General features: G+C 35.2%; 2 protein-coding genes across 9 annotated transcripts in view; one reads left to right on the forward strand and one right to left on the reverse strand.

Moving 5' to 3' along the window:
* Positions 1-24,128, forward strand: part of FAM227B (family with sequence similarity 227 member B) — a 264,607-nt gene that overhangs the window by 116,784 nt on the left and 123,695 nt on the right. The window lies entirely within an intron of this gene.
* FGF7 (fibroblast growth factor 7) overlaps positions 16,437-24,128 on the reverse strand; it is a 67,722-nt gene continuing 60,030 nt past the window's right edge. For both annotated transcript variants that reach the window (XM_063640705.1, XM_055279061.2), the window contains exons 3-4: positions 21,462-21,565; positions 16,437-20,370 (exon numbers count right to left, since the gene is read on the reverse strand). In XM_063640705.1, the coding sequence (XP_063496775.1) occupies positions 20,176-20,370; positions 21,462-21,565 (299 nt within the window). In that variant the 3' untranslated portion in view covers positions 16,437-20,175. The remainder of the gene's footprint in view (positions 20,371-21,461; positions 21,566-24,128) is intronic.

A 24,128-nucleotide genomic window follows, 5' to 3' on the forward strand; every position in this document is an offset into this window, starting at 1 on the left:
AACTAACATTTTTTATTCCACATAATTATTCTGAGATTCATTCATGTTGTTACATGTATTAATAATCTCTTCCTTTGTATTGCTGAATAGTAGTCCTCCATAGTAGGAATACAATACGATTTGTTTATCCATTCGTCTCCTGGTGGCTATTTGTATTGTTCTCAGTATTTGGCTATTATAAATACAGCTGCTGTGAACATTTATATACAAGTATTTGTTTGGATATAGGATTTTATTTCTCTTTGATAAACATCTAGTAGTGGGATGGCAGAGCATCATGGTTATGTAATATATTAGGTCATTCTTGCATTGCTATAAATAAATATCTGAACCTGGGTAATTTAGGAAAAAAGAGGCTTAATTGCCTCATGGTTCTGCATGCTTTACAGAAAGCATGGTGTTGGTATCTGCTCAGCTTCTAGGAAGGCCTCAGGAAGTTTACAATCATGGCAGAAAGCAAAGAGGGAGCAGGCACATCACACAGTGAAAGAAGAAGCAATTGAGAGAAAGTGGAAGGGAGGTGCTACACACTTTTTTTTTAAACTTTAACATGCACATGAATGACCTTTATTTTATTAAAAGTTTCTGTTCAGTGGGTCTGGGGTGGGACCTGGGATTTTGTTTCTTGCAGGCTTCAGGGAATGCGAGTGTTGCTAGTTCCACACACTTTGAATAACAAAGTTATAAACAATATATATCTGATCTTTTCTTTTTTTTATTATACTTTAAGTTTTAGGGTACATGTGCACAATGTACAGGTTTGTTACATATGTATACATGTGCCATGTTGGTGTGCTGCACCCAGTAACTTGTCATTTATATTAGGTATGTCTCCTAATGCTATCCCTCCCCCCTCCCCCCACCCCACAACAGGCCCCGGGGTGTGATGTTCCCCTTCCTGTGTCCAAGTGTTCTCATCGTTCAATTCCCACCTATGAGTGAGAACATGTGGTGTTTGGTTTTTTGTCCTTGCAATAGTTTGCTCAGAATGATGGTTTCCAGCTTCATCCATGTCCCTACAAAGGACATGAACTCATCATTTTTTATGGCTGCATAGTATTCCATGGTGTATATGTGCCACATTTTCTTAATCCAGTCTATCATTGTTGGACATTTGGGTTGGTTCCAAGTCTTTGCTATTGTGAATAGTGCCGCAATAAACATACGTGTGCATGTGTCTTTATAGCAGCACGACTAATACTCCTTTGGGTATATACCCAGTAATGGGATGGCTGGGTCAAATGGTATTTCCAGTTCTAGATCCCTGAGGAATCGCCACACCAACTTCCACAATGGTTGAACTAGTTTACAGTCCTACCAACAGTGTAAAAGTGTTCCTATTTCTCCACCTCCTCTCCAGCACCTGTAGTTTCCTGACTTTTTAATGATGGCCATTCTAACTGGTGTGAGATGGTATCTCATTGTGGTTTTGATTTGCATTTCTCTGATGGCCAGTGATGAGGAGCATTTTTTCATGTGTCTTTTGGCTGCATAAATGTCTTCTTTTGAGAAGTGTCTGTTTATATCCCTCGCCCACTTTTTGATGGGCTTGTTTGTTTTTTTCTTGTAAATTTGTTTGAGTTCATTGTAGATTCTGGATATTAGCCCTTTGTCAGATGAGTAGATTGCAAAAATTTTCTCCCGTTCTGTAGGTTGCCTGTTCACTCTGATGGTAGTTTCTTTTGCTGTGCAGAAGCTCTTTAGTTTAATTAGATCCCAATTGTCAATTTTGGCTTTTGTTGTCATTGCTTTTGGTGTTTTAGACATGAAGTCCTTGCCCATGCCTATGTCCTGAATGGTATTGCCTAGGTTTTCTTCTAGGGTTTTTATGGTTTTAGGTCTAACATTTAAGTCTTTAATCCATCTTGAATTAATTTTTGTATAAGGTGTAAGGAAGGGATCCAGTTTCAGCTTTCTACATATGGCTAGCCAGTTTTCCCAGCACCATTTATTAAATAGGGAATCCTTTCCCCATTTCTTGTTTTTGTCAGGTTTGTCAAAGATCAGATAGTTGTAGATGTGTTGCATTATTTCTGGGGGCTCTGTTCTGTTCCATTGGTCTGTATCTCTTTTTTGGTACCAGGACCACGCTATTTTGGTTACTGTAGCCTTGTAGTATAGTTTGAAGTCAGGTAGCATGATGCCTCCAGCTTTGTTCTTTTGGCTTAGGATTGACTTGGCAATGCAGGGTGTCACACACTTTTAAACAACCAGGTTTTGTGTTAACTCAGAGTGAGAGCTTACTTATCACCAAGGGGATGTCCCAAGTCATTCATGAGGGCTCTGCCTTCATGATCCAACCACTTCCCACCAGGCCCCACCTCCAACACTGGGGATTACATTTCAACATGAGATTTGGACTGGGACAAATATCCAAACTATATCATTTCACCACTGACCCCTCCCAAATCTTGTCCTTCTCACATTGCAAAATACAATCATGCCTTCCCAACAGTCCCCAAAAATCTTAACTCATTCCAGCATTAACTCAAAAGTCCAAAGTCTCATCTAAAACAAGGCAAGTCTCTTCCGCCTATGAGCCTGTAAGGTCAAAAACGAGTTACTTACTTCCAAAATACAATGGGAGTATAGGCATTGTGTAAACATTGCCATTCCAAAAGGGAGAAATCAGTCAAAAGAAAAGAACTGAAGGCCCAATGCAAGTTCAAACCTGGCAGAGCAGTCATTACATCTTAAAACTCCAAAATAACCTCCTTTGACTTTATGTCCCACATCTAGGGCACACTGGGCAAAGGATGGGCACCAAACGCCTTGAGCAGCTTCACCCCTGTGGCTTTGTGGGGTTCTGCCCCCACAGCTGCTCTCACCGGTTATTGAGTGTCTGTGGCTTTTTCAGGTTCAGGGTGCGAGCTGCCAGTAGATCTACCATTCTCGGGTCTGGAGGGCAGTGGCCCCCTTCTCACAGCTCGACTAGGCAGTGCCCCAGTGGATACTCTGTGTGGGGGCTCTTACCCTACATTTTCCCTCTTTACTGCCCTAATAAAGGTTATCTATGAGGGCTCTGCCCCTGCAGCAGGCTTCTGCTTGGGCAACCAGGCTTTTTCATACATCCTCAAATCTAAGCAGAGGCTACAAAACGTTCTTCACTCTTGCATTCTGTGCACCTACAGGCTTAACACCATGAGGAAGCTGCCAAGTTTTATAGCTTGCATTCTCCAAAGTGGCAGCTCAAGCTGTACCTGGACCTTTTAAAGCCCCAGCTAGAATTGAAGCAGCTGGGATGCAGAGAGCAGTGGCCCAAGACTGTGCAGGGCAGCAGGTCCCTGGACCTGACCCATAAAACTATTTAGTCTTCCTAGGCCTCAGGGCCTGTAACTAGATGACCTGTGTGTTAGATTTCTGGTATGCCTTCAGGGCCTTTTTCTGTTGTCTTGGCTATTAGCACTTGGCTCCCTTTTGTTATGCAAATTTCTCTAGCAAGTGATTGCTACAAAGCCTACTTGAATTATTCTTCCAAAAGAGCCTTTTCTTTCTCTGCCACATGGCTAGGCTGCCAATTTTCTAAACTTTTATGTTATGCTTCCTGTTTAATATAAGTTCCACATTTATCATTTCTTTGCTACTGCATCTGAGTGTTGGTTGTTACAAGCAGCCAGGGTTACATCTTGAATACCCTGTTGCCTAGAAATTTCTTCCACCAGATACCCTAAATTATCACTCTAAAGTTCAAGCTTTCACAGATCCCTAGGGTAGGAAAACAATGCAGCCAAGTTCTTTGCTAAGGTACAACACAGATGACCTTTGCTTCAGTTCCCAATAAGTGTATTATTTCCATCTGAGACCTCGTCAGCCTGGGCTTCACTGCCCATATCACTATCAGCATTTTGACCACAACCATTTAACTAGTTTCCAAGAAGTTCTGAACTTTCCCTCATCTTCCTGTCTTCTTCTGAGCCTTCCACACTCTTCCAGCCTCTGCCCATTATGCAGTTCCAAATCTGCTTCTGCATTTTCAAGTATCTGTATAGCAATGCCCTACTCCCGGTACCAACTTTCTGTATTAGTTCATTCTTGCTATAAAAGAATACCTGCGACCAGGTAATTTACAAGAAAAAGAGGTTTAATTGGCTCATGGTTCTGGACGCTTTACAGGAAGCACGGTGCTGGCATCTGCTCAGCTTCTAGAGAAGCATTAGGAAGCTTACAAGCATGGCAGAAGGTGAAGGGAGAGCAGGCATGTCACATGGCAAAAGCAGGATCAAGCAAGAGGGGGGCAGAGGTGCCACAAAATTTTAAACAACCAGACCTCATGTGAACTCAGAACAAGAGCTCACTTATCACCAAGGGAATGGCCCCAGCCATTCTTGAGGGATCTGTCCCCATGATCCAGCCACCTCCCACCAGGCCCCACATCCAACATTGGGGATTACATTTCAACATGAGATTTGGTTGGGGGTAGATATCCAAACTATATCATGTATGTATAACATTTTAAGAAATTGCCAATCTCTTATCCAAAATTTTACATTTCTACCAGTATACAAGTTATATTTACTTCCTTACTAACACTTGGTATGGTCTTTTTAATTTTAGCTATTCTTGTGAGTTATATACTGATATTTAGTTAGGTTTTATTTTAATTTCTCTAATGATCAATCACGATGAGCTTCTTTTCATGTGCTTATTTGCCATCCATGTATCTTAAAGCTCCAAAATAACCTCCTTTGTCTTTATGTCCCACATCTAGGGCACACTGGTGCAAAGGATGGGCACCAAACGCCTTGGGCAGCTTCACCCCTGTGGCTTTGTGGGGTTCTGCCGCCACAGCTGCTCTCACAGGTTATTGAGTGCCTGCTGAAGTGTCTATTCAAATATTTTGGCCATTTGTATTTGTTTGTCTTCTTATTGAGTTGTAAGAGTTCTTTATATATTTTATGCTTATTTATTTAGTTAGTTCATTTTTAAAGACAGGATGTTGTTCTGTCACCCAGGCTGGAGTACAGTGCCATGATCACAACTCACTGCAGCCTAGAAAAAAGTTATTCATATATTTAGAAACAGGTCCTTTTTCAGATATATATTTTACAAATATTTCTTAATATCTTTTAGAAAGCAAAATTTATAATTAGAAGAAACCCATTTATCAATTTTTTAGTATAGTTTGTGCTTTTTGCAGTCTATTTAATAACATTTGTGAACCCAATTTCACTAAGATTATATTCTATATTTTCTTCTAGAAATTTTATAGTATGTAGCTTTATAGTTTAGAGTTGTAACTCTTACTTTTAGGTCTCTAATTCATTTTGAGTAATTTTTCTTAATTATATGTGTAAACATTAAGAATCACTTCTTAGCATATTGCTTCAGCACCATTTGTTGAAAAGATTATCCTCTCCTCGTTGAATTATCTTGGAAATCAATTGACCATACATATTGGTTTATGTCTGTTCTCTGTATTCTGTTCCACTGATGCCAATAACCGGCTACCTTTAAAACTGTAGTTTTATAATATATCTTGAAGTTAGGTACTATAAGTCCTCCAACTTTGCACTTCTTTTACACAATTATTTTGGTTATTCTAGATTCTTTTCATTTCCATATAAATTTGAAAAACCGCTAGTCAGTTTCTAAAATATATACTCAGGCATCTTTATTTTAAATATATTGTATTGATCAATTTGGGGAGAATTGGTATCTTAACAAAGTGAGTTTTTCAGTTCACAAACATAGAATATGCCTATATTTATATAATACTTCTTTAATTTCTCTCAGCAGTGTTTTCTAATTTTTACTATACAGACACATCTTTTTCCAATTATACATGGCATTTTAAATTTTCAATTTTGATTATTCATGCTACTATATAGGAAAAAACTATTTTTACTTTGCATTTTTATTGGGTGCATGTATATTTAGGATGGTTAAGTCTTTTTGTTGTATTGAATACTTTATCATTATGTAATGCCCTTCTTTGTCCTTTTTGATTATTGTTGTTTTGAAGTCTGTTTTGTCTTGATATAAGAATAGCAACCCTTGCTCTTTTCGTTTTCCATTTGGCTGACAGGTCCTTTTCCATCCCTTTATTTTGAGTCTATGGGTTTCATTTCACGTGACATGGGTCTCTTGAAGATAGCAGACTATTGGGTCTTGATTCTTTTTTCAACTTGGCACTCTATGCCTTTTAAATGGAAAGCTTGAAAGTGTATTATATATTTTATTTATCTCTAAATATTTGAAATATGCTTTTTATATCTGATGCTAAAACGTGACAAGATTTTTTTGTTTCTGGATGAGATGGTCTAAGCTGTGGGAGCAAGGGCCAAGTTATAGTGGCTGTTTCTTTTAATTTATTGCTAAAATTTTAATTTAATAGTTCATGTTCAACCTGGGAAAATCTTCAGTTTGAAATATGTACTTGATAAAGTGTGTTAACTTAATAGAGCTAAAGCTCTGTTAACTGCCTTACTCTCATAAATGAGTAATCTTTTTATGTGACAGGTGACTTCATTTTTATAAGTGACGAAACCAAAATATAAGTTAAGTAATTTTCCCAAAGCCACATAACTGATCAGTGCTAGAATATGAATTGAAATTCAAGAAATTTTGGCCATAGAGTCTGAACTCATAACCACTTCACATACTGCGTATCAGTCATTTGATTTTACAGGCTTGTAATTATATTAAGGCTTAAAATTATCATCGTAGAATAAGTGTTGTAACTTATGAGAGTTACCATAGACTTAATACTTCATTTATGGCAAATGTGAATGAGTTTTTAGGTCTTTTCCTGGATTAAATTTTAATAGATGAAGGTGAATGAGGAAAGATGCTAGTAGAAAGGCCAGAAAGGTAGCAGAAGACAGGACAAAAATTTACTTGTTTTCCAGTTTTGTGTGTGAATTTCTCTAGAAATAGCAAGCAATGGTTAGGGGACTTGGAAAATTCACACTTTGGGGCCAAAGTGGTGCAGAGGCACAATGGCAACAATGGGCCAGAATTTCTAAACCTCTAAAAGAAACACAGCCTCCACTGAGAATCACATGTCTACCACACACCACTGTTTTTGATGGTGGAATTAAAAGAGAAGTTGTTGTACCATTTCAAAGAGGTAAAGGTCACTAAAGAGGTATTTTTTCTATAATCTTCTGCTTAGATTGTGACTACTAAGAAATCTACTTAAGAAAGACGTTTGTTCAAGTTTATAAGTTTCTTTTTTGAACTTTGAGCATCTCGTATTTCTCCAGAGCTTTAATCTACTTTTAAAACTATCTTCTGTGTTTTTATATCAGTTAGTGGTCAGTGAGTGCCTCCCCCCAACTCATTGATTTTGTCCTTGATGGCAGAGCAGGGTATGGATTGACAGTGAGAAACTGAAACATTCCTATCCTATAGGAAATTATTGCAAAGGGGCTTGGCTCATGGTATCTGAGAGCTTCTATATCCTGCTTGTTGCTTTACACTTTCTGTGTTCCTTACCCCAGTCTGGACACAGTCATCATTGTGGAGAATTCTGTGAACATAAGATTCAGATCAATGTATTTACTGGTGCCATAAGTATATTTTGGTTTGGAGGCTTTCCTATACTATAGTCCCTAATGTTTCATCTGCTCTAATGTATTCAACTTGCACGTAAAGAACTTGAGTGTCTTTGAGCAGGTCATACAACCCCTCTGAGCTTTATTTTTACAGCTGAAAAATGAGGTGAGTAGAATATTTCTATATTCCCCTTTTCTAGCATTTTGTTCTTTAATGACTTCTATCCATAGGTGCTGAATAATCTTCCAAAGTGATTGCTGACTGTTCAGGTGTAATTAGTAATAGAGACTGGTGGTTTAGGATTCATGATTTGAGAACTCCTCCTTCTCTATAGCTGTGTGTGTGTGTGTGTGTGTGTGTGTGACTTTGTGTATACTAAAACCTTATTCTGTGTGCTGGAGGAAGGCTAAGGCAGATAAAGAGCAGAACTAGGGTAAAACATTAGTATATGTACATATGCATGCATATACGTATATATGACTTAAAAGAAATATTCTGTGTTCCATATATACTGCTGTCTTAGGATTGCTTCTTCTAATCTAAAACATATTTAAAACATAATTTTTTTCTACATTCGAGATGTCACTTATTGTAATGTGGAGTTAACTTTTTTCCAGAATTTTACAAAGAGGACTTTCTGTTTTGTTTTTAATGAAATAAACACACAGTGGATAGTTAAAATTTGCCTTCCAAACAAAATGTCATGATATCTCCCTTTTTAGGACTGGAATGTAAGCAGTTATAGAATTTCAGTATCTGGAATGACTCATGATTTATAAGCTAGCTCCTTTTAAACAGTGTATTGTTAGATTATTTACAAGACTAAAGTTTTAATGTTAATTTCTTTGTTGTGGTACAATACCATTTAAGCTTTTGAACTCAAAGATCATTTTTAAAAACTATTTTTATACCTCTCCCCCAGTTTCTAAATTCAATTTTTTCTCTTTGTCGGATTTCAAGGTTAAAACAATAACAAGTCTCATTATTTTTATAAACTATAGCTTAAACCACAAGCAATAAGAAAAATCCTTATATTCAACTAACATGTACTTTTATGTGCCTAGTACACATTACTGTACTTGGCACTGTAAGGAGATAACAAATAAAAAGAAACACAGTAGTTACTCACGTACAAGTACTAGGTGATATTTAGCAAATGACATGTTACAGAAATATTTAAAGTAATAGCCAGATGCTTTAGGATTCCATATGTTATAAAGAGCTACTTAGATTTTATTATTTATTTATTTATTTTATTTATTTTATTTTTCAAGACAGAGTCTCGCTCTGTCACCCAGGCTGAAGTGCAGTGGTGGGATCTTGGCTCACTGCAACCTCTGCCTCCCGGGTTCAAGCAGTTCTCCTGCCTCAGTCTCCCAAGTAGCTGGGACTACAGGCATGCACCACCACATTCAGCTAATTTTTGTATTTTTAGTAGAGACAGGGATTCTCCATGTGGGCCAGACTGGTCTCAAACTCCTGACCTCAAGTGATCTGCCCACCTTTGCCTCCCAAAGTGCTGGGATTACAGCATGAGCCACCATGCCCGGCCCGGATTTTAGTTTGCACCTCTAATTTTGCTACCTCTTCACTATTAGCAATGCTCAGGGACAATAAAAAAGAAACCGTTAAAAGTAGGATATAAAATAGCACTTTGAGAACTAAGCCGGTAAAATTTCCACATTATGCTTTTCATTATACATCATTAAAAGAAAACCAAGAAATTTGCACAGCTAAGGAGTGAGGAAACCCCAGAAATATGCTATTAAGACGGTCAGACATACAAACTCCCAATGTGGTAGCAATTTGGTAAGTTGTATTGTTGTTATTGTATTTTACACTATGTAGAGAAAGACTATATGAACAGAAGCAGAGTGAATAACATAAGGCACAGAGTAGCCCAAAGAACTGGAAATTTGGTGGAAATTTAACAGAGCTATTCAGATTATTATGAGTTAGATTTCATCATAATTTGGAGAATATGTATATTTCAAACCCATTTTCTCTCCTTTTGCTTTGATACCATGCTCACCAAGCAATTTCAAGTTATTTAACTTCCAAGATAATTTTCCATGTCTACCATAAGATCACCTGAAAATACCTCCCCCAGATATATTGGTCTGTTGGTTGGTAGCAGTAGTCAGAGGGGCTGGGTTTAATTTTGAAACAGCGGGTTTCCATTATATTATGAAATGAATTATTAGCATATTATACTAAATGACATTAAAATGCGGTGTTATGGAGAAGTGAATGATAAGAGTTTGAATACCTGAGAGATTTAGTCATCAGTTTGCACAAAACAATGTGATATATTTCTATTCATTTTCAACAATCACATTTGTATCATGCTTAGGTATTAGAATGACTCTTTGCAGTGAGGTGTGCTTATTATTCTGTTACTGCATTGAAATTGGTTTGTCCATTAGTTTAATAAATATTTGCTGAGTGCAATGAACACTTACTGAGTCCTTATATTTCCTGAGTATTAAATATATTTACTGAGTGCTTAACAGATACTCTTAAAGGAGCTTCGGATACATAAGGGAACAAAACAGATAATATCCTTTTCCTTATGTAACTTATGGGCTAGTGAGGAGAGACAGACAATAACCAACAAGTGTGATTAAATAAGTTATATAGAATGTGTAGTAGGCATACATATACCTACCACACACCTCTAGACTGTGGTCTGAATACTGTGTGAGGAAAAAAAAAGAGCCTCCAACTGAGAGGATTGCAGGGGAAGCAGTATCCTAAGAGGACAGCTAAGTTTTCATTAGAGTAAATCAGTGCAATGTATAAATCTAGCAAAATGTTAGGAAAAGTTTTCGCTAATAAAGTCCATCTTGTAACATGGACTTCCAGGACAATACTGGACCCTGTTAAACACAGAATGAAGTCAACTAGAAAGTTTGCAACAAAAACAAGACTAAAATTGCAGTTCTTGACAATATACATTTCTTTGTTCAACTGAATTTTTTGAATTTATTGCTGACTCTATGTTTAGGGTGTTGTGTGTGTGTGTGTGTGTGTGTGTGTGTCTCCCACTAAGGCAATAGAGATGATACTGGTTTGACAGTTGTTTAATATATGCATATTTATATTTAAGACTCAAGCATTAAAATTGCTGTTACGGTCAAAGCACAATGGTAACTTATACATGTGCTCTACAACTGACATGCTAAAGACTTAGGAAGTTTTTTTCTTGACAGTCTGTCAGCTATCACTATGGTTCTTAGTGGTTCCAAAGGCTCATTTGTTCCAAATCTGATCCTCATAAAATTGGTTATATATCTATAGGTATGTAATTGTTTTAAATTTTGAAGCATGGATTTTATTAACACTATTACAGTGCCTGACACTGTACTATTGACTACACACATACACACACACACATATATATATATACACATACATACATACACAGACCCCTTTATATATTTGTGTAACTGAAATAGATGTGGGCATATATAACATAAGTGTGTGTGTATTTGTGTTGCTTAAGTAGATAAGTGTAGATGGATGGATAGACACACAGGTATGCCTAGTTGCTTAAGTAGATAAGTGTAGATGGATGGATAGATAGACATATGGGTATGCCTATCCATCCTCTACTGAGATAGAGATAAAAATTCTCTAAATGCTAGATTAATGGCACAGATTGACATGCAGTGGGAATTTATAGAAGAGAAAAATCATTGTAAGGCAGGACCAAGTCTGGTAATAATTCATTAAAGAGGAGAATCTTGATTTTGTTCTTGATGGCAGAGCAGGGTATGGATTGATAGTGAGAAGTTGAGACATTCTGGATGATAGAGACAATATAGACAAATCACAGAGACACAAGGAAGTATGGTGTGTGTACAAAATGACATGAGAACAATGGTCTAAGGAGACTATGAAGTTTGTGAACAGTGAGGAGATTGGACCAGATGGATGGAACCAATTTGTTGATGGTTTTGATTTCTAGTTTAAAGAATTTTACCCAAATTCAGTGAACCCTAGAGAGACAACATGGGTTCTACAATTGGTGATTGACATAGTTTAAATGACATTTTAGGAATATTAGGTAGCTAAACAGGAATTGAGACAATGAGGACTTGGAACAGAAAAACAAATAGGATGCTATTGCTAAACTTTAGGTACAATTTAATGAGGTCATGAAAGTAGTGAGGAAGAGATGAGACTGAGGGACATTAGGTAAGAAGAGTTGAGCAATCTTGGTGATTACTGGATAAAGGAACAGATTCAAGAAGAAGATTCAGGACACAGTCGCCACTAAAATATGGTAACAATGACTACATTATTATGAAATTATGGATTTTCAGTAAGTTTAGTTAACTGAATGAGATGAGCAATGTGGGTGCCAGGTTTGATCATTCATGTAGAAGACCATGCTATTTATTACATCAATGCGGCACCAACATCCCACTCTTCCAGCTCCATAAAAACTGAATGTGAAGATAATTTTTTAAACCACATTTGCTATTGTTATTCTAATAATAAATATCATATATATTAATGTAGAAAATTTGAAAATAAAAAGTATTTAGAAGACAATAAAATATCACCTGTGATTTAACCTTAATAACATTAAGGCATGGTAAATATTTCTCTTTTGAAAGGGAATAAAAATTCCAATATTATTTTTGAAACAGTGAATGGAGCTAATTAGGAAGATTTATTCCAAGAAAGTAACATTTTTCTTTTTTCATTATAGAGCAATATCATAAAAGTTGGACAAATGAGTAGCTAGTTGAGTGATATGTACAATAAATGAGAAATATGAAAAATTAACCATGCTGTTAACTATAGAAACTTAAAGTTGAATTGAGATAAGCACTGTCACCTAGCAAAACAATGACAGACAGGAATAAAGAAAAGGGAGAAAAGCTGAAAAATGTTACATGATTCATTCTAAGAAGGCCTATGAGCATGAATTGCAGAACACACTAAGCTTTCAAGGATAAGAGATAAAGTACTTCAAAAGCAAAAAGTTTTGATCTCTTGCTTTTCCTGATGGATTCTATTTAAATTGTATACAGGACTAGCATCACTATCAATGCTATCAAATATCTTGTGCATTCAAACCTGTAACTGATAGAATTTTATAAAAGTATAGATGTGTTTTTACCTCACGTAGTGATTGCTGCATTTGTTAAATAAGATATTTGTAAGAACAGATTCTAAAGGACCTTGCCAATATATAACACAGACCTTTGTATAGCAATAGATAAGATTATGTAGGCATGATGACAAGACTGGAAAGATCTTTGTATATAAAGTTTATTATATATTTTATCAATAGATTATTAATATGGATCAGTTAGTAAGCAAGTATTAATATTATTAAGTACTTTTTGAGGTTCTATTTCCTTACCAGATTCCATGGGGAATTTTAATAAGGCAATAGTTATTTTTACTTTTATCACACTCAACATATATGTATCATACAGTGCCTGATACAAACATGGTTGAATTGTCAATATATGCTTGTTTAACTGAAGTAGATGAAGACACATATACATAAACATATATATATGTGTGTGTGTATGCATATGTGTGTGTGCGTGCAATCAATTACTATATTAGAATGCAATAGGATTCAGAGAAGGAAAAAAATTGTTATAAGGCAGGGGCAAGTTTGGGAATAGCTCATTAAACTTGAGCTTTGTCCTTAAGAGCAAAACAGGGTATGGATTGATTGACAGTAGGAAGTAGAGATATTCTAAGCAATGGGGACAGTATAGACAAAACTCAGAGGCAGAATCAATTTACAACTTGTGTAAATCATGATAAATAAAATGGACTAAAGAAACTACGAGATTTATATTGACCAGTGAGAAGATTGGACAGTCAAGTTAGAGCCAATTGTTTGACAGCTTTGGGTGCTAGTTTAAGAGATTTAAACTAAACCCAATAGGCAAAAAAGGGCCAATATGGGTCTTCAATTGGCAACTGAAATAGTCAAAGTAGTATTATAGGAAGATTAAAGAATTAGGCAGCATGTGAGATGGGAAGGAATTTGAAACAAGAAAGATTAAGGAGCTGTTGCTAAATTCTAGGCATGAAGTAATAAAGCTATAGGAGGATGAAGAAAGAGATGAATCTGAATGGATGTTGAGAAAGAAGTTAGCTGAGTGTTGGTGATTTACCATATTCACAGAGTCAAAGGGAAGGAGAGACAAGAATAAGAGCTGACTAAATTCTGAGTATAAAAATGAGAATATTTACTCCGGCACTGCTGATTAGAATGTATTCTGAAAAAAACTTTCAGAAAATCAGTTTTTTAATTTTATTTCCTGTAATTGTCCTAAGAAAATCAGAAATATAAGGAAGCATATATAAATTGTTCATATTTATCTTCGTAAAAAAATTGAAATAACCAAAAATAATCAACAATAGAAGATACATAATAAAGAAGTAATAGTAAAGTAGAAGCCCTCTCATCTAGCCTGGTTGTATCTATTAATTGGTTGATTAATGGAAAAATTTCAGTCAAGTGGAGAATCATTAAGGTGATATGTACATGCCCTAAATATATTTACTTCAAACATAAAAAGGTACATTCATCATTTTTCAATGTAGAGCTATGCCCTTTCCTCTGAGTATGATTCTAATAATGATTATACCCATTAAATATTGTCTATCGTATCCAGTATCCGTTTCTTTAAAATGAACCGAGAATTCAGTGATATCTGCCAAACAACTTAAGTGCATAATTTCTCTAGATTTTTGTTACGTTTTCTTGTTGTTTTGCCCACCTAATTAAGCAGCAAAGTTTTTAATTACTCACCTTCTTCCATTGCCACTCCTTAGCCACTATAAAGACAGGCTCCTATTCTGAAGAATATGGAAAACAATTGCAATTTTAAACAGAGGATGCATGATCTGAGATATATTTTAACAGAATCACTCTGGCTGCTCTGTTTGAGAATGGACTGTGGTGGGGGAGGGAGAACTTTTGTGCACTTTGTATTCCATAATCATTCTGATGCAAAAACAACTGTAACTCTCTTTCTAGTGTCTACATTTCCTGTGAGTCCCAGTTGTGAATAGCAGAAAATACGGAGGCATCTAGGAAAACCTAGGGGCAGGAGGGGCTGGGAGGGAATAAGGCCTTTCAAGGTGTTTAAAGAAGAGACAAAGATGAAGAAGCAGGCATAGTTTCTGAAGAGCTTTTTTGGTTTTTGTTGTTGTTTGCATTTACCTAATTAGTTTTCGACTGCAGAGGCACATTAGAATCTTCTGGGGAATTTTTTAAATACCACTGCATGGGCCACCTGTCATATACACTGATGTTAATTGGCCTGCGTTGGGGCCTAGGTGTCTCTCTCTCTCTCTCTCTCTCTGTCTCTTTCTCTCTCTCTTTCTCTCTCTCTATATATAGATATATATATATATCTATGTATATCTCCCGTTCTGTATATATCTTTGTATCTATAGATATATAGAGAACAGGGGATACCAGTGTGTACCTACCACTGAAATCAATTGTTTTCAAGTCTTTTTAGGTCTTATTCTCAGATGGTCTTGGGTAACTGGTGGCTGATTGCCTTCAGCATCTAGAACAAAACACTCTAGGCCCAGAGGAATTCCAGCTGGCATCTATGATCTTATTCTCTTCAGGTAGGGCAGCTAAAGCGAGGATTATCTTCACGTTGAGTCTGATAGCAGGGTAATTTGCTTCATGTGGAGGCAAAGGGATATTGTTAGTTTTCCAGCTACACTGGGAGTTCTAAGTAGGCACATCTCAGGCTAATAGGAAGTCCAGATTGGTTCAGACGTTTTCTTAATTATCCTGTGTAGGAATGGACCACACAGTATCCCTCAAGGAAGAATCAAGAGTGTTTCCACAGAGAATATACATATTTCATCTCTTTCTCTGCTGAATGGATCCCCACTGAAAGCCATGAATTACTCTTATTAGACCCTGTAGAATCCCTGTTTATGGCAGTGACATTAAAAACATCTAGTTTATGACTTGGATTAGACAGCCTGTAAAATGGCTTCCAGTGATCCCTGCCTTCTGGTATGTATGCCCTTGTATAATACCCTCCTCATGAGTGTAGGCAGAGGTAACATCACTTTTGAAACTAGGTTATATATATTAAAACAAACAAACAAACCTGTGGCTTCCATTTTGGGTACTTTATCTCACACTCTGATTTCTTGCTCCGTGGGAAACAGACTGTAATGTTGTAAGCAGTGCTATGGAGAGGTCCATGTGTTAAGGAAGTGATAGGTCCTGATAACAGCCAGTGAGGATCTAAGGTGGATCCCTTTCTGAGTTGAATATTGAGATAGATGACTACAGCCCTGGTCTACACTTTGATTGCAGCCTCCTGAGGAATTCTGACCAAAAACACTGCTGAACCATGCCCAGGCTCCTGAGCCACATAAACTATGAGAAAACAAATATTTGTTTCAAGCCATTAAGTTTTAGTTTCTTACACAGCAATAGATAACTAACACATGGAAGGATTCATCAAGAGAAGGGTTTTTCATAAGTGAAATGTTATTTTCATCTCACATTTCAATTATTAGAATATAAATGAAAGGAAATAAATTTGGATAGGCTCTCATAAATTCAGTGATAAGAATTTGGAAAATGCAACCATATGATAACCAGGAAGTAAAAGGAAAACATAAGAGGCATCTTCCCAGATGAGAGTAAATATCTACTTCCCTGAGAAGTGTAGTCTGAGAATGGAGAAATCAGATGTTACTGGAAAGAGGCTAGGACTGTATTATTTCTTGCTTCCTGTCAAGTCTTTTCAACTCAAGAGAAAGTAAATTTTCTTGACAAACCATTCAAAATTAAAGGATAGGTGGGAGTATATGTGTCCCTGAAGGAACAAGTGACCTTCATTGAAAGCAGCAGCTTGGTTGAATAAATACTGTACAGAAGTGGAATAAAGAGTAGCTGACAACAGTGCTGAAATAGTTACACATGAAGTTTTAATGAGCTATTTCATATTAAGATACATATTGAGAATTCAAACCAGAGAGACCAGTTAATAGATATTTTCCCAACTCTGTTTAAGGGTGATCATAGAAATGATACCCACAAGTTAGTCATAGTGGCCTGCATCCATTTCGATATATCAGTGATGTATTCTGATTGGCCAGTAATCACCCATACTGACTGTTAAATATTTTTGTTATCACTCTTATGCATGGTGAATTTGAGTTCTGGTTTTCTTTAGCCTTGTGTTATTTATGTGTAAAGTTGGATTATGGGAGGCAAAGAATCTCTGGTGTCTCATTCACGCTCAAGTAAATGGCAGTGGGGTAGGGATGTAAATGAAACTGCATGATAAGCCCTGCAAGTCATTCTGATGTATCAGTTTTGCTTACTGGTGTTTAATTGCAGACATTGTCATATTAACGCAACCACCAATACATTATGGAGTAAGATGCAAAAATCACATGAGTCTTAAGAGAAAAGAAATGTTCTGTCTGTGGTGGGCCCCCTTTGCATTATTCTCTAACTTCTCTACTATTAGAGAAATTTCAGTAGAAAATCGTGAGGGGCACTGTTTTAGAGTTTTTGTTGTTATAGGATTGCTTTTACTACAGCTAGGTCCCCTCGTATATCTTTATGTTCTTTGGCAGTCTAGAGAACCAGAAGAGCAAACTCTATGAGATAGAAACCCTAAGAATTTACCTCCAGCATCCCTTCTCTTCTGTCATTAAATTGAATTTGTAGCCAACTCAAAGGCTGACAATTTATACTATGGTTTTTATATTTTTATATTATAATTTATATTATGGCTTATGTCAAAATGTTTTGTTCACTGCTTTGAAAGTATCTTTTGTTTACTTTTGTTATCATTTCATATTTTAATTTTTTCTTTTCTAATTGTTAGAAACTCATGTATTTAATTTTATCTTTCAAAGAACATTTTTAAAAGGCTTACTCTGCTTATATGTATATTTTGCACAGAGCTTTCCATTCATAAACAAAAGGCAAATAGGAATCAGAATTGAAAACTACACAATTTCTTTTCTCCTTTGAGTCAAATCATCACAGTATAGATTAGTCATTGTGTATGAAGTGCATTGCCAAGACATAGTCACATTTGTGTACAAATGTAAAGGCTGTATCTCAATAGAAATAAAAAACAAAAAAATGCAGAAGACCATTAGCTAATAATACTAATAATCTAAGAGTAGAAAGCATGTGCTAACTGATCTAGACTCTTGTGACAGTTGTATATCTACCCAGCTGCATGACCTTAGGTGTATCAAAATCTCAATTTCCTAGACTACAAATGAGTAAGAGGGATGGGGGCGCCTTACAGTTTTAAGATTCTAGAATTCTAAGTGTGTGTAACTAGAGCAAATTTTGTTTTCTAAAATTTGCATAATAAATTTAAAAATAGGAGAAAAACAAATAATTAAAGTACTTATTTCTAGAAGTCTTTTTTAGGTGACTTATACTACCAGGAATGGATTTACCACTAAATATTGGTTTTGCCTAATTCAGCATTGCTATGTAATTTGATGGAAGTATAACTCCATAGACAAAGAGCATTTGGTCCTAACATAGCTTGTATTTTATTTGTATATACACTATTTCTATTTAAATTTCTGTATAGTCATGTTTTACCCTTTTAAAATGAAGATTAGTTTTATTATGTATTTTCTTTTGTCTATAAACATTCGGTGAATTCACACTGAAAACTGATTATGAACAGATAGTCTGCTAGGCACTAAGGAAACACATATGAAAAACTAAGTCCTCCTCTGCCCTCAATATGCTCGCAAGACTACAGTTACTGCAGCCTGACCTCAAAACCTAGCTAGCAAAGTCCTTGAATCAGGTGATAGTTCACAATATCATTCATGCTCTCTTCCAAGAGTGTATCTGAGGAAGGGCAGTTCTTTCTAGTTTTCTACATCCTGGTCGTATAGGTCAACCACAGGAAAATCAAATGAATCTATTGTTTTTGTTGACCTAGCCTTTTCATATAACTCTCATCTATAAATGTATTACCAAATACTATAAAGGGACTTGAATGACAAATATTTTGAAATTAAAACCACAATGGTTAGTATACCTTTTCAATTAGATAAATGTTGACCTCCCATTGGTGAACATATAAAGTGCTACCAAGATCTGCCAATGAAAGACTTTTAAAGTGGAAATTCATCTTTGTAATAATCCTGTTATCTGTAGGCTGACCTCAAGCCTTCATGACATTCAGGGCCCCTTATTCCTAACTGTATCTTCTATTTTGGACATTGTGCTCTTGCCCTCTAACAGGAAAACAACTTTCAGTGCTGCCACCTTTTGAACAGCAGAGATTTCTAGAGATTAGAAAATTACTAAATTTAAATATACATAGTTTTAAAATATGATACTTTTCTACCCATGCATTCAAATATATTCTAACTTTAAAATCCTGTAAATACTTATATTTGTAATGATTTTACTTATATGATCCAATTAATTGGCAAGAATATGTGGTGAAAGATTTTTTACATATTTATATTGTTCTGTGTGAGACATCTATTGTAAGCATTGCTTCAGGCTCTCATTTTTGTCTGCCTTCCAGGATTTGCTGGCCCAAGTGCTGTGTGCTAGACTTCGTGTCAGTCACAAAGGGGAGGGAAACTTGCAGTTGAGCCAGACAGTTTTGTTATTCCTTTAAAATTAAAAGCATATGAAACAGATACAGCTTATTAAGTTTTTTTTATAAATAACATAAACTTAAATAACAAAACAATAAAGTTCAAAAACAACTTAAAATAGAGTTTAATGCTATAACCATAGGAAAAAAAGCATGATTATTTGTGGGAAGAACATTATTAAAAGCCATATTCCCAAATATGAATTATACAAAGATAGATTATGTTACTTGAAAAAAACTTAAAGATTTCTCAATTTTACTTTGAGGAATTATAAAATGTTATTATGTGGCAAGTGAGATGAAGTACAGTATTATCATCAATCACGGTTGCTATCTTATATACAAGATTTTTGGAAACATCCTTTTAGCAATACCCTTTCCACTTGAGCAGCATTAGAAATTTTGTTCTTATTAATAGGTATAAGCATGTTCTAATCCTGTACTTTTGTTATCTATTTTATTGACTTTCATAATAGATTTTTTTGAGAATATTATTTTTTTCTGGTTAGAGTTTAAGTAGATTATAATTTTTCACTAGAAAGCATTTAAAATGCTGCTCATTTTCCATAGTTAGTGTGGCTTGATTATCTGACAAATCCTGCCAGCAGCCTGTAGGTCTGATATACCTTATATAACATCATCTGCATTATTATTATTATTATAGCAGCCATTTTATAAGCAGATAGGAGTATTTAAATAATCATTATCAGATAATCAAATCTAACATACTCTTTAAGGGTAAATTAATTTAAGAAAAAAATTACTATTACTAACACCATGATTGTACAACCAGTTTTACAATTTTTTACAACCTTTAGTTACTAAATCTGATTTTTGTGTATACTTTTCAAATCTTTTTTTAATGCAGTGTCTTAAAACACACATAAATGCACAAGTCCAGCTTGATCAGTTTTTCAGTAGTTTTCCAGCCTTTCTTGATTACTAAAAAATAAAAGGAAAGAAAATTTTGAGAAGAAAGAAAACAGTCCACTTAAAGAAATCTCCCTGCTGGAACTGGTTCTTTATATACCATATGCAATTAAGTTATTGCCATAGGAAGAAAGTGGGCTGTTTTTTGTTCTTTCTTCGTTTTTTTTCCTCTTACAGGAATCCCCTTTTGATTTAAGGCAACAAACATTTCCCCTCCATTGTGTGTCCATTTAGCTGATGCATATGTGTTGTAATGGTTTTCCAGAATTAGTTCTTTGAAGTTACAATCTTCATTGCATTCTTTCTGTTAAAACAAACAAACAAACAAACAAACAAACATTATCCAAATGATTTTTAGAGAGGCTCAATTAAACAAAGAGTAAGCAGGTAATATTTGGTAGAATTGAAACATACACAACTTTTTTTAACCCTCAGATTGAGCAGGCCTAATGTGGTTTATTAGCTATACTTATGTAGTATATTTGCATAAAAAGATGTCTTAAATTTGAAATAAAAACACCACATAATACACAGCTAGTTATGAAATATGTGTAGCTTTTTGGAAGTTCATGTCAACTATTCTTTAAAATTAGGACCTATTTCCCCCTAAGTAACAGGCTTCATATTACTATTCCCACATCACTCATTCTTTAACCACTGGAAATTTGGTATAATTAGCAGAACCTCTGCCTCCCTCAGGTGAGAGACTTGTTTCACAACTTTTCTTTATTTATTTCTACATTGTCTTCAATGGTAATGGAAGATAAAAGGTTAATTTGTTCATCCATGCAACCATTTGTTCATTCAATTAACCTGTATCATTATATAATTAGCCTGTTCCAGGCATTATGCTGAGCTGTGGGGAATACAAAGGAAAGCCAATTATATTTTATTATAGTGGGATGAACTGTTACATATTTTGCATTGTAGTGAAGTGGGAACAATGTGAATAATTACAGTTCAAAGCCCATGATTGTGAGATTGATGTTGATGAATGAACTAAACATTTCAAGATTTTTTCCCAAGAATTTTCATGTCAGCTATGTGCAAATTGGGTGAACTTTAACAAAAAGAGCTTTAATACTGGCAAATGGAAATTTTGGATTTTAAATATCTAAAATGCACATGGAATTTTAGAGCTGGAAGGATCCTTAGAGGTCAGTTAATTCAACTCATTTTACAGATGAAGAAACCAAAATCCAAAGAACAAGCCATTTGTCCAAAGTCACACAGAAAACATTTTTTCTTTTAACGTTTGAGTATAAAGTGTTTTAATAAAATCATTAAATTATACAGTTGGAGATAAATTAATTCCATTTTTACTTTTCAGAAAGGTGAGATATTTTGACAAAAATGAGTTTTAAAAATTAAGCCTAAGCTATAAATTATCAATACCTTTGCATAGAGTTTTCCTTCCTTGTTCATTGCAAGATAGAATTCACTTTCCACCCCTTTGATTGCCACAATTCCAACTGCCACTGTCCTGATTTCCATGATATCTGCAAGGAATCACAGAAAGACATGTTAAATATTCGTTCAGGTTTGCAAATGATCCACGAATGGCCATTTGTTCTTATTTCCGTTTTAATCGGAAGTTTTTAAAATTTTTAATGTGATTATTTACTCAGCCCAAGACCCCTGACCCACAACAGATACACACAAACACCAGAATAGTCATTATATAAGGGAAGTGCAAACTGACGGTTTTTTATTTTGTAGAAAATGTGTCTGTATCAAACAAATAGTTACATATTTGAGTTCAGCTTTTTATTCTCTAGAATTAAATTTCTAATTTACTATAATAATAATAGCTAATGTTTATTGAACTCATACCACATGCCAACGATTATTGCATTGCTCTTATGTATTAACTCATTTACTCATAACCACAGATTGAGGCAGGTAGTCTTGTTATCCCAGTTTTACAGATCAGGAAACTGAAGCACAGAGAAACTAAGAAATTTGCCCAAATTCTTATACCTGATAAGTAGCAGAACTGGAATTTGAACCCAGACATTCTGGCTCTTAATCATTATATAATTACTTTTCTATTTGGATAAACTTTATCTTAAAAATTATTGCCAACAGAATAGCTCTTGAATATACTGAAAGTGAAGAAAATTCTAATTAAAGCAATTGTAAATGATGGTAAACAGAGCCTACTGCCTTAAAAAAAAAGATTGTTTTAAACTGATAGTATTTTGATACATGAAAAGACCATTTAAAACAAAATTATGAATCCTGTTTATATAATACTTCATAACTTTATACCTTTGTAATTAACTTTTTTTTTTTTTTTTTTTTTTTTGAGACGGAGTCTTGCTCTGTCACCCAGGCTGGAGTGCAGTGGCGCGATCTCGGCTCACTGCAAGCTCCGCCTCCCGGGTTCACGCCATTCTCCTGCCTCAGCCTCTCCGAGTAGCTGGGACTACAGGCGCCCGCCACCACGCCCGGCTAATTTTTTGTATTTTTGGTAGAGACGGGGTTTCACCGTGGTCTCGATCTCCTGACCTCGTGATCCGCCCGCCTCGGCCTCCCAAAGTGCTGGGATTACAAGCGTCAGCCACCGCGCCCGGCCTGTAATTAACTTTTAAATCTTGAAATAGTATTTACAAAACATGTTTACACAAGAATGGTAACTTACTATTTTCCTTTATTATATATATCTTCCTTAAATCCTGTGTTTTAGTGACACACTAAAGTAAAATCTCAAGAAATTTATTAAAATGATATAAAAATTAAAATTTTAGTGCACTTTTATGCAATTTGCTATTAATTACATTTTCTACATGAAGGTACAGTCCTGAGACATTCTTTTACCTATGTCTAACACAGTACAAAGAAAAGTCGAAGTGTCAATTATCTGTGTGATTGGGCCTTCAAAAGCTATTTTCTAAAATATTGACTTAAAGAAAAAACTAATTGTTTTGCACCATACCTTCACTTCATTCTCTTCTTTATTTTTTTGACTTCATTTTTGCTACCTGGATAATAAAATTTCTATTCATGTCATTGGGATTTAATGTAGCCCAGCTAATATTTGTCATTTGTCTCACATATATGTTGCATATAGAAGCCCTTTTCCCAATATACTATACTTAACGCTAGTCAGAGCTCGTCCAGTTGAGAGTTTCACAGCTACTCATCTAGAAATTGGGTTTTATTAAGAAAATGCAAATGAATGGATTTTAATCTTTTTATATATTTATTAAGCATTATCACAATGCATACAACCCTACTGTGGTTTTAGGACACAAATTAAGAAAAACAGCCCTGGTTTCTGACACCAGAAGTTAAAACCTAATAGAAACAGCAAACACGTCCATATATTTTGAAGAATTTTGAATAGGCTAGAGAAAATTTTAATAATTGCTTACAAGCACATGAAGGATTATGATGTTGATGCATTCATGTAGTGTTCAACAGATCTTCACTGAGAGCCAATTCTATGCTAGGCTCAATTCACAGACAAGCCTTGCCCTTTTAGAGCACTCTTATTTGGTAACTACAACTTCATTGCATCAAAGGAAGCACAAAGGGAAATAACATGCAGAAGAATACTATTAGGTTAAATTTGTACTAATACAATGAAAAATACTGAAGAAATTCATTGATTCAACATATTTGCAATACCTCCAAAATGGAATAAATGTATCAGTTAGGTTGGTGCAAAAGTAACTGTGGCTTTTGCCATTACTTTTATGACAAAAACTATAATTACCTTTGCACCAACCTAATATTTAAAAGACATATGGAATAGTTGGTTTCTAAAGATCTTAGCATTGTAAAATATCATTAAGAAGTCAATATTTTCTTTTCCTTCAAGTCTGCCATTCCTCCCTTTATGTAATATATTTTCTTTTAGATAAAAGAGAATGCTGATGCACAAGCTTAGAGTGTCTTTCATGATCAGTTATTAGGGACTGGAATCTGTAATGTTTGCTGGCTTTTCTTTTACAGAACAATTGTACAACATAAATGTTGACTGATAGAGTTATTATTAATTATGATAGGCAGACATCTTCCCTTTTCGGTCCAGTCATGGCAGTAAGTTCAGATTGC

The sequence above is a fragment of the Symphalangus syndactylus genome, chromosome 5 (genome assembly GCF_028878055.3).
Source record: "Symphalangus syndactylus isolate Jambi chromosome 5, NHGRI_mSymSyn1-v2.1_pri, whole genome shotgun sequence".
Classification (NCBI taxonomy): Eukaryota; Metazoa; Chordata; class Mammalia; order Primates; family Hylobatidae; genus Symphalangus; species Symphalangus syndactylus.